We start from the raw sequence: 12,012 nt of genomic DNA, 5'->3' as shown, positions 1-12,012 counted from the left end.
CTAGGGGATTCCTTTTAGAATACAGTGATTCTTAAATTTGAGCATGCATCAAAATCCACCTGGAGGGTTGTCAAAACACAATTTGCTGGGCCTCACACTCAAGAATTCTGATTTAGTAGTTCTGGGTGAGGCCAAAATATTGATATTTGCCTTTCTAGCATATTACAGGTGAAGTAGATGCTGCTGGCCTGACACCACACTTTGAGAACCACTGGTATAATTTAACCCCTTATTTTCTAAATGCAATAAATTATTTATCTATCTATCTATCTATCTATTTATTAATTTATTTTTAGTGAGAGACAGAAAGGGAGAGAGATGAGAAACATGAACTCATAGTTGTGTCACTTTAGTTCATTGATTGTTTTCTCATATGTGCCTAAGAGGGGGCGCTCCAGCTGAGCCAGGGACCCCTTGCTCAGATCAGCGACCATGGGGTCATGTCTATGAGTCTGCACTCAAGCCAGCAACTTTGGGGTTTCGAGCCTCAGTCCTCAGCGTCCCAGGCTGATGCTCTATCCATTACGCCACCTCCTGGTAAGGCGAATAAGTCACAGTTTTGTCCAAAATGGCAAAAGTGATTCAGTCTCAAGCCTATAACTTCTGTTTTTATTTCAGTAAGTCGTTGAGTAGATCATATAATAAATGTTATCCTGAAACAATTACATTGGGTTACTTTAGGATTCTAAATATTCCGTCTTTCAGAATGTAGAGCAGGTTAATGTGCATTTTGTTATGTTAATGGTTTATATGATAGTTTTACATGTTTTGGGATCACTGTTTTAAAATTTTCTTGACTGAAATGATAATTATTAAATGATATCCTAGAGTTTTGTGCTTAGGTTTTTTAAAGGAAATTGTTTAACATTACAAATTTACTGATTTTTGGAAACAGTTTATATAAGTAAAGGGAGGGTAGATGTTTCCATTTTAGCCGGAGAAATCTAAGGCCTGGACCCTTAACTAACTTCTGTGGCGGGCCACTGACTCACTGGAAGATCAGAAACCATGTTTACTTCCCAAAAGTCATGTGATAAATTACATTTTTAAAAAACTTTATTGATTTGAGAAAGAGAGAAACATCAATCTATTTCTGTATGTGCTCTGACCGGGGATTGAACTGGCAACCCTTGGGTATTGGAACGACACTCTAGCCAACTGAGCTGTCTGGCCAAGGCATATTTTAACAGTAGCTAGTACCATGTTTGGAAGACATCAAAAAAGGAATTTTCAAGCAATTTCTTGTACAATCTAGCTGTTCAGATTTGCATATAATAATTTCAGTCTTTATAAATAAAAGGTTTTTTTAACCTTAAAAAAAATAAGTACAGGAGGTACTCTTAACTTCTTACTGCCTCTTAGAAGCAGTTGTACCCGATTATGTGCAGTAGTCTATTAATCTGTACTACATCTGTTTTTTCTCGTTCTTCTTATTGTATAATAATAGTGTTTTTCTGCTTCTTTCCCCTTTTGCAACTATGCCTTAAGGCTGCCATGTCTACTATTTTGCTTTTCTCACTGTTGTCACACAGAGATGAAATGATGACTAATTCCTGAGTTGAAAAGACAGAAGTACTGTAGCTCTATTTTTCACATGTTGTTCTGCATTACAGGGAATTTGATGAAGAAAAGAAAGGAATCTGTAAAGACCCATTTATCTATGAGGTATGTAAAACTTACTTGGTTTTAAGTACAACTCAGTAATCCTAAAATTGTGAGTTTTAGAAAGTTGGGTTTATTGCTCTGGCCGGTTGGCTCAGTGGTAGAGCGTCAGCCTGGCGTGCGGAAGTCCCGGGTTTGATTCCTGGCCAGGGCACACAGGAGAAGCACCCATCTGCTTCCCCTCTCCTTCCTCTCTGTCTTCTCTTCCTCTCCTGCAGCCAAGGCTCCATTGGAGCAAAGATGGCCCGGGCGCTGGGGATGGCTTCTTGGCCTCTGCCTCAGGCACTAGAGTGGCTCTGGTTGCAACAGAGCGACGCCCCGGATGGGCAGAGCATCGCCCCCTGGTGGGCGTGCCGGGTGGATCCCGGTCAGGCGCATGCGGGAGTCTGACTGCCTCCCTGTTTCCAGCTTTGGAAATAAAATACAAAAAAAAAAAAAAAGCCTGACCAGGCGGTGGCGCAGTGGATAGACCGTCGGACTGGGATGCCGAGGACCCAGGTTCGAGATCCCGAGGTCGCCAGCTTGAGCGCGGGCTTATCTGGTTTGAGCAAAAAGCTTACCAGCTTGGACCCAAGGTCGCTGGCTCCAGCAAGGGTTTACTTGGTCTACTGAAGGCCCGTGGTCAAGGCACATATGAGAAAGCAATCAATGAACAACTAAGGTGTTGCAACACTCAACGAAAAACTAATGATTGATGCTTCTCATATCTCCATTCCTGTCTATCTGTCCCTGTCTATCCCTCTCTCTGTCTCTGTAAAAAAAAAAAAAAAAAAAAGTTGGGTTTATTGAAGTTAATTTACAAAGAATAAATTTCACTCTTTTAGAGTATAGTTCTATGAGTTTTTACAAATGCATTCAGTCATATAACCACCCCCATTAGCAAGATATAGAAAATTTCTGTCACCTCTAAAAATTTCCTCATCTCCCTTTATAGTCAACTCTTTCCCCTGTTTCCATTCCCTGGCAACCACTAATCTGTTTTTTCTTTTTTCATTTTTCTTTACTTTCTTTTTTTTTCTTTCCTTTTGTTTTCTTTATTGATTTTAGAGAGAGAAGCATGGAGAGAAAGAGAGGGAGAGAGAAACATTAATTATTGTTTCAGTTATTTACGCATTCATTGGTTGATTCTTGTATGTACTCTGGCCGGGGATCAAACCCACAACCTCGGCCTGTCAGGATGATGCTCTTACCAACTGTGCTACCTGATAAGAGCACTAATCTGTTTTCTCTCTTTTGTTTTGCCCTCTCTAGAATGTCATGTAAATAAAATCATACAATATGTAGCCTGTTGGGTCTGGCTTCTATCAATGAGAATAATGCATTTGAGATTCATCTTTGTTGTTGTATTAGTTCATTCCCCTATATTGCTGAACAGTTTTCCAATGTGTGGATGCACTGCAGTTTGGTTATTCATTTACCAGTTGAGGGACACTAGAATTGTTTCTAGTTGTTTATTTGTGTGTTTTTTGTGTGTTTTTTTTTAAACCCTGAATAGCCAAAGCAATTCTTTTTTTTTTTAATTTTATTTATTCATTTTTTAGAGATGAGAGAGAGAGCAGAGAGAGAGAGAGAGAGAGAGAGAGAGAAGGGGGGAGGAGCTGGAAGCATCAACTACCATATGTGCCTTGACCAGGCAAGCCCAGGGTTTCGAACCGGCGACCTCAGCATTTCCAGGTCGACGCTTTATCCACTGCGCCACCACAGGTCAGGCTGTTTATTTGTTTTAAGCAAGGAAGAGAGGAGGCGGGGAGGAAGGAACAAACAGGAAGGGAGAGAGATGAGAAGCATCAACTCATATTTGAGACACCTTAGTTGTTCATTGATTGCTTTCTCATATGTGCCTTGTCCAGGGGGCTCCAACTGAGCCAGTGATTCCTTGCTCAATCCAGTGACCCCTTGCTCAAGCCAGCGACCTTGGGCTTCAGGCCAGCGACCTTTGGGCTTCAAGCCAGCGACCTTTGGGCTCAAGCCAGCGACCATGAGGTCATGTCTCTGATCCCATGCTCAAGCTGGCGACCCTGTGCTCAAACTGGCAACATTGGGGTTTCAAACATGGGTCCTTAGCATCCCAGGCCCATGCTGTCACTGCACTACCACCTGGTCAGTCTGTTTCCAGTTTTTGATAGTTATGAATGAAGCAGCTATAAACATGTATGGATTTATTAAGCACCTAATATATGCCAACCATTTTATAAGTAAACTCCCCATAGAGTTTAATCCATAAAATAATTAATAAACTCAGATAAATTATATACTAAAAGGCAAGCTTTGGAGAAATAATCATGAATGATAAAGATTAGTAGCCACATATAAAAAAAATATAAAGAGCGCTTTAAAATAATTAAGAAAAAAGACAACTATAATAGAAGGACACAAATAAGTAATCACAGAAAGAAAAAAACAAACCTTTCACTCTCTGAATTCTCACTAACTAAACTCAGAAATACAGTATATCCAGGTAAATGTATTAATCACTCCCTATCTGAATTTTTGTCGGTTGGTACCTATATTAGTTTCCCAGGGCTACTATAACAAAGTGTCACAAATTGGTTTGCTTAAAACATCAAAAATTTATTCTCCTACAGTTCTGGTGAATAATTGCCCTTTTGGTGATTTCTAACAATTCTTTGCTCTCTGCGCTTGTTATCTAAATGCTTCAGTATCCAAAGTAAGAAATTAAACGGATTTTCCTGGCTGGATAGCTTAGTTGGTTAGAGCGTCGTCCAGATACACCAAGGTTGCAGGTTCAATTCTGAGTCAGGGCACATACAAGAATCAACCAATGAATGCATAAATAAGCGGAACAACAGATCGATGTTTCTCTCTCTCCCAAATCAATACATTTTTTAAAAAGTTAAAAAAAAAAAAGAAAGAAATGAAGCAGCCCTGGTCAGATGGCTTGGTTTGTTAGAATGTCGTTGGAAGTGCAGAGGTTGCTGGCTCGATCCCTGGTCAGGGCACATACAGGAACAGATCAATTCAATGTTCCTGTCTGTCTCTATCTCTCTCTCCCTCCCTTCCTCTCTCACTAAAATCAATAACTAAAAATTTTAAAAATGAAAAATAAATTAAAAAAAGAAATGAAGGCCCTGGCCGGTTGGCTTAGCCGTAGAGCGTCGGTCTGGCGTGCGGGGGACCCGGGTTCGATTCCCGGCCAGGGCACATAGGAGAGGCGCCCATTTGCTTCTCCACACCCCCCCTCCTTCCTCTCTATCTCTCTCTCCCCCTCCCGCAGCCAAGGCTCCATTGGAGCAAAGATGGCCCGGGCGCTGGGGATGGCTCCTTGGCCTCTGCCCCAGGCGCTAGAGTGGCTCTGGAAGCGGCAGAGCGACGCCCCGGAGGGGCAGAGCATCGCCTCCTGGTGGGCAAGAGCACCGCCCCTGGTGGGTGTGCCGGGTGGATCCCGGTCGGGCGCATGCGGGAGTCTGTCTGACTGTCTCTCCCCATTTCCAGCTTAAAAAAGAAAAGAAAAAAAAAAAAGAAATGAAACATTTAAATAATGAGATACTTGTCAATAATAAGCATATTAGACACTATTCTTAGTGATCAAATAAATGAAAATTGAAACAACAGTTTTTGCTATGGACAGTGAAAATACTTAGTGTATTGATGTAAGTGATAGGAATGCAAATGTATGTGTATGGTATATTTGAAAGACAATTTGACAGTATCAATGCTTTTATATATTCATTTTAAGAAAGTAATTCAAAATGTCCATTATCAATTATTTATTATAGCAAATAACTTAAAACTACCTAAATGTCAAACAATGTGGAATTAGTTATATGATGGTAGAGCCATGATACTAGACAGCCAAAGAACATTTAATAGCATGGAGTTTCATGATATAAAACTATTAGAATATTCTATTTTTACTAAGCAAAATCCTGTCTAGATATCTAAAAAATAGATACATTTTTGTTAAATATATTTATTTAAATATCTGGAAAAAAGCTGACAAAATACATACCAATAAGGCTAATAACAGTAGTAATTACCCTAGCTAATAGAATTATAGGTGAGTTTTTAAAAAAATCTCTTTTAGCTATCTTCACACTTTTCTATAATAAATATGTATTGTGATTGGAATGAAAGACTGCATTTCTTATAAACTAATAAAGTTCTAAAAAGTCATAGTCCAATCAGAAGAAAGAATAATATTTTGTAAAGGGTTAAGTTTCGTGATACATGACAATAAATGCAATATAAGTAGTGGAAAAGGCCGTCAGTGTGATCCTCATCAAAAGAAGGCCTTACAAGGCAGGGTGCACTTGAGGTGGGCCTTGAAGCGTATGTAGATAGAGATTGAGCAACATTTTTTTAAGTGAAAAACAACAGACAAAAAACAAAAATTTTAAAACATTATGTCTGTTCAAATTGTCCTTTCCAATTATGAGCAGAGAACTGGTCTTTATGTGTTTACGTATTTGTACAAATTTGTACATAAAACATTGCTTGACATTTACTGTTTTTAATAGGCTGATGTCCAGGTGCAGTTGATCAGCAAAGACCAACCAAATCCCTTGAAAAATATTCTAAATGAAAATGATGTAGTGTTCATCCTGGAAAAAGTGGTAAGTAGTGCTTGGGCTTTGTGATTGTTTTATTTTTGATAGCCAAATTTGGTTTTGTGGCAATAATCTCAAGTGTATACATTTTTTTATCAGCATATTTTAAAAAGTGGATTCTAATTATTTTAGGATTAAGTGCAATGATGGCCAATAGAAGTATAATGTGAACTCATCTGTAATTTAAATATTTCAGGGAGCTTCATTAAAGAATAAGTGAAATTATCATACAGTAAAATTTACTTTTAAGAATGCTATGAATAGAGTCATACAGCATGTAACCTTTTCAGTCTGGCTTCTGTCACTCAGTATAATGCCTTTGAGAATCTTCTAAGAGTGTGTGTATCAGCAGTTCATTTCTTTCTATTGCTGAGTGGTGTCTCATGGTGTGGATATACTACTGTTTATTTACCTATTCACCTTTTTAAGGACATTTGGGTGGTTTTCAGTCTTTAGTGATCATGAAAAAAAGCTACTGTAGTCATTTCTGTTCAGGTTTTTGTGTGCATATAGCTTTTCTTTACAGTAAGTACTCAGGAGTGGGATTGCTGGGTCTGAGTTAGGTTTAATAATGTGTTTGTTTATTTATTTATTTATTTATTTATTTGTATTTTTCCGAAGTTAGAGGCGGGGAGGCAGTCAGATAGACTCCTGCATGTGCCCGACTGGGATCCACCTGGCATGCCCACCAGGGGGCGATGCTGTGCCCCTCTGGGGCGTTGCTCTGTTGCAGCCAGAGCCATTCTAGCGCCTGAGGTGGAAGCCATGGAGCTGTCCTCTGTGCCTGGGCCAACTTTGCTCCAATGGAGCCTTGGCTGTGGGAAGGGAAGAAAGGGATAGAGAGAAAGGAGAGGGGGAAGGGTGGAGAAGCAGATGGATGCTTCTCCAGTGTGCCCTGACCAGGAATTGAATCCGGGACTTCCACACGCCGGGCTGATGCTCTACCACTGAGCCAACCTGCCAGGGCCTAGTAATGTTTTTTAATATATCTGAAATTATAATTTTAACACCTAATTAATGTGAAAATAATTAATGAGATGTTTTAAATTCTTTTTTCTATACTGCATCTTTAAAATCTGGTATGTATTTTCACTTAACATCTCAGTTTGGTCTGGCCACATTTCAAGTGCTCAGTAGCCACATGTGACTAGTGGCTACGGTATTGAGCAGCACAGCATAAGTAGCTATGACTCATTAAGTTCTACTTTAATTTTGTTTGTTAACTGTAACAAGAGGGAACTTATTTATTTATTTTGTATCACTTGATAATTACAGTCTTAAACCATTTTGTTTTTAATTATGGTAACTGTTTTAGCAGTTGTGGTTTTTATTGAGGGCCGATAATGCTGTCACATTACAGGGTTGCTTGGGCAACCATTCCTTTGGTTATATAATTTCCTAAAGTAGATAGGAATCAGCTCTAATAGGGAAAAGTGGATGTTCCTGTGGAAGGAACACTTCTGTCTGCTCTAGGACCCTATGCTGTCTGGACAGGCATTGTGAATGAACAAGGAGCTCTTCATTTTAAATACATACATGACAACTTTCTGAGAAGGAGAGCTACTTTGTCTATTATGTTAATGAATGGGTGTTATTAGTGCTTATCTGTGGTGGACAAATGCTTGGAAATAATTATAGGTAAATTATGTGGTTGAACTTACAGTTTTGTTATGGGTAGAGGGGAAATGTATGTCTGTAGAAAAAAAGCTGAGCCTGACCAGGCAGTGGCGCAGTGGATAGAGCATCAGACTGGGATGCAGAGGACCCAGGTTCGAGACCCCGAGGTCACCGGCTTGAGCACGGGCTCATCTGGTTTGAGCAAAAGCCCACCAGCTTGAACCCAAGGTCGCTGGCTCCAGCAAGGATTTACTCAGTCTGCTGAAGGCCGGCGGTCAAAGCACGTATGAGAAAGCAATCAATGAACAACTAAGGTGTTGCAATGCGCAATGAAAAACTAATGATTGGTGCTTCTCATCTCTCTCTGTTCCTGTCTGTCTGTCCCTGTCTATCCCTCTCTCTGACTCACTCTCTGTCTCTGTAATAAATAAATAAATAAAATTTTTTTAAAAAAAGAAAAAAGCTGAAAGAATGAAGATGGTCAGATGAAGATAAATTATCTTGGAAAAGGTAAAGGTGAACAGAGGGCATTTGTGGAAATATGGGTTAGGATACTGGGGAGAATGCAGCTTGGAATTGTGAGTTACTTGGAATTCAGTGTGGCCCTGGCATTTTTGGATGGGGAACAATTAAAATGGCCTTTGTTTCTCCGAAGATCAGTAGAGCTTAGTGCGTAGGTTTTAGGTACATGACTATTGAAACGTAGAACAGAGGAAAAAATGATATTTCTTGGGTACCTCTAGTTCCAGGAACTTTTTGGAAAGCTAGGCCTGGAAGGGAATGAAATCTGGAATATGGCAAAAGAAATTCAAATTTGACAAAACATCTAGGTCTGATTCTGATACCTATTAAATCAGCAGAGGATTACTGCCAGAGAGACTACCTAGATTCAAAGGTTGGCTTTGCACTCAGCAGCTGTGTTATCGTGCTGACAAATTATTTAGCCATTCACTGCCTCAGTTTTTTCATCTCTAAAACAGGATTAATAATGGTATCTATCAAGGCTTTTATGAAGAATAAAAGAAAACTTAGAACAGTAGCTGGTAATGCTCAAAAAATGTTAACTCATAACTATTGTTATTATTGGCAATACTGAGCTAGTGAACTACTTAAACACATAGATATCAGGAACCTGTAGCACAAATGAAAGTTGATAGCCCTAAAAGTAATAGCTTTACAGAATCTTTCCATTTTGGAAGTGAAGAATCTGACAAAATTGAGGAGTCTCCCATGGGTTTCCCTTGGTATTTAGTCTTTAGTTCATCATTTTGTTCACGTTGGGGCACTTCCTTTTTCTAATGGCATCAGGAGCCTCCTTTATCAATAGCAACTTAGAGCAGTGTTTTTCAATCACAAGTCTACCAGAAATTTCATGCCAGTCTGGGAAAGAATTAACCACCTCGATGTTGTATGAAGATTATGGTGCCAATTTGCTGGAAATTTCGTGCCAGTCTGAATGATTATAATCCTAATACAGCAGCATCAAGATTGTTGACTCTTTAGCGGACTGGTGGTTGAAAACCACTGACTTAGAGCAATATCTTTTGATAGAACAGTGGAAATAGTTCTCATGGCAAGATGTGTCGGCACCAAACTAGTTTGTAGCTATGATTCTTGCCATAGCCCAGTCGATTGTGCTTAAACTTTTAGAAATCAGTGCATTATATTCTAGCATAGTGAAGAGTTGATTTATCTTAATTGTTCTTTTGCCTGGTTAAATAATTTAAAAACATTTTTTAAAGCCTTTAGAAAAGGAAGAAACAAGTCATGTTGAAGAGCTACAATCTGAAGAAACTGCTATTTCTGATTTCTCTACTGGTGAGAATGTTGGACCACTTGCTTTACCAGTTGGGAGGGCAAGGTAAGATTTTTCCTAGTGTCAGTGTAGGAATGGGGGCGGAGGGTCAGAATTTAAACTGAAGCACAGATTCTTCCCTCCTTTTTCCCCCTCCGCCTAGATATGTATGCCAACTCTACGGAACATGCCGTTGGTATCCCAAACATGGCCAAGAGGCTGCAGTGTTCTTCCCGTTCTGCAGTCTCCTAGACCGTTTGTTGCTTCTTAAATGTTTTTCTTGTGCTTAATCTGGTTCTCTCCAATCTTTCTTCAACACTGCTGCCAAGAAAGTCTGATCGAATTTCTTGTCTTCTTAGTAATCCCTTTGCAGTTCTCATTGCCTCATGATAACATCCAAATTATTTTTGGGTGACACAGAGCAGCCTTCCTTGTCTAGTCCAGTGGTCTTCCACCAGAGATACCATGCCCAGTGGGCACATGGAAATTGCATGGGTACTTTTAGGTCATAATGGTGACAGAGGGGACCTATTGGCCTGTGCCATGGATTGTAAATGTCCTGCAGCACATGGGCTCTCCTGCCCATGAGAAATGATCCTACCCTGTTAGAAACCCTCTGCCTCTCTCTGCCTTACCAGCTTCACTTTCTGCCTCTGCCCTGTGTAGCCATTTGCAGTTTATTCTGCCTGACCTCTGCCTCTTCCAAAACCAAGAAGTCCTTGCTGTCAAGGCGTTCTGGAGGATATAGTCATAAAAATAGTAGCATTTAGAGGATAATGATTGTAATAACATTCACAAAATGATTTTCCTTCCTGGTTCTTTTTGTTTGTTTTGCTATGTAGAAGCTATTAACATTTTTATGTAGTAAATTAATCAGCATTTTCTTTCATGGCTTTTTGAGTTTAAGTCACATTTGTCCTTTTTTCTTTCTCTCCCACAGCTTAAACATTATTTATTTATACTGTTTTCTCCAGCCAGCATTCATTGGGGTTTGTGCGTATGCTTATCATTTCTGTGCTCTCCATTTCTTCTTGCATTTCAGACCTTCCTTCTGGGATTATTGTATTTCCTTTTTGAAGTACAGTCCCTTAGAAACTCCTTTCCTGAACATCTGTTGGTAATAAATTCAGTTTTCATCTCTTTAAAAAAAAATTTAAACCACATTTTTGGTAACTTAATTTTGATACACTTTCAAATTTACTGAACAGTTACAAGAATAATGTAGGAACTTCTGTATATCCTTAATCCAGATTCACCATTGTTTACAATTTGCTGTCTCTGCTTTGTCATTCTCTGTTTTATTCCTCCTTCTTCTCCTACCTCTTCCCCACTCTCACCATCAATGTAATATACACATCCCACACACACAATTTTTTTGGTATGTTGGAGACATTGTACTTCTTTACCCTTAAGTAGTTCACTATGTATCTCCTAAAAACAAGTGCTGCATTCTTTTATATAACCACAGAACAATGATCAAAATATGGAAATTTAATATTGTTACAATACTATTATCTAATTCACAGTCCATATTCTAATTTCCTTAAGTATTCCAATGACTAATAACTTCGAGCATCTTTTCATGTGCTTATTGGCTCCTACTTTCTTTTCCCCCCAGCTTTAATGAGATATAGTTGACATATCCTACTTATTTGCTTAGCTTAATCTCATACCCTACTTCCACTCTCACTGAACCTTTTTTACCCTTACCACATTGAACTCCCTACTTGTAGTAGCTCTGAACATGTCACTCTGTCACTTTTTGGAGCATGAGTCTTGATCTGCCTTGTGTGCCTGTCTCTCACTTCTTCTTTGGGTGAAATATTTATGTGCGTTTTGCCACTTAATTTTCAAATTTTCATTTCTAGGAGACCATATCTGTGGGAAAGAAAATTCTTGACTAATTGGCAATCTCTATCTATAATATGTTCTTTCTACTCTTGTTTTCAAGGCAGTTAATTGGACTTTACACCATGGCTCATAATCCTAATATGACCCATTTGAAGATTAATCGGCCAGTTACTGCCCTTCCTCCCCTTTGGGTAAGGTGTGACAGTTCAGATCCTGAAGGGACCTGTTGGCTAGGAGCTGAACTTATCACAACAAATAACAGCATTACAGGAATTATCTTATATGTGGTCAGTTGTAAAGGTGAGAGCTCTTACTACCTTTATGGGTGTATGTGTGTATATTTACTTATTTGATAGTTATTGTTTTGTGGTTTTTACTGAACATTGATATCGTTAAGAGTGAAGTACACACAGTGAAACTTGTGTTACTACCGTTGGTTAGCCACCGTGAGTCTACTCTGTTGTATAACTTGCAGCATGTCGGTGATATTCTAGAAACAGATCTCCAAAGTGTGGACAG

The 12,012-nt window shown here is 39.2% G+C and overlaps 1 protein-coding gene across 2 annotated transcripts in view; it reads left to right on the top strand.

Annotated features, from left to right (window-relative positions):
* The window catches only part of ZWILCH (zwilch kinetochore protein), a 40,001-nt gene that overhangs the window by 822 nt on the left and 27,167 nt on the right, over positions 1-12,012 (top strand). The window contains exons 2-5 of one of the 2 annotated variants that reach the window (XM_066273305.1): positions 1,614-1,665; positions 6,141-6,236; positions 9,590-9,708; positions 11,594-11,793. In XM_066273305.1, the coding sequence (XP_066129402.1) occupies positions 1,614-1,665; positions 6,141-6,236; positions 9,590-9,708; positions 11,594-11,793 (467 nt within the window). Of the gene's footprint in view, positions 1-1,613; positions 1,666-6,140; positions 6,237-9,589; positions 9,709-11,593; positions 11,794-12,012 lie in introns of those variants that run through there. The other variant, XM_066273306.1, reaches the window with a different exon arrangement.

The sequence above is a fragment of the Saccopteryx bilineata genome, chromosome 4, assembly GCF_036850765.1.
Source record: "Saccopteryx bilineata isolate mSacBil1 chromosome 4, mSacBil1_pri_phased_curated, whole genome shotgun sequence".
Classification (NCBI taxonomy): Eukaryota; Metazoa; Chordata; class Mammalia; order Chiroptera; family Emballonuridae; genus Saccopteryx; species Saccopteryx bilineata.
Note: the sequence above shows the minus strand (reverse complement) of the source record. Positions and strands in the feature narration are given on the sequence as shown.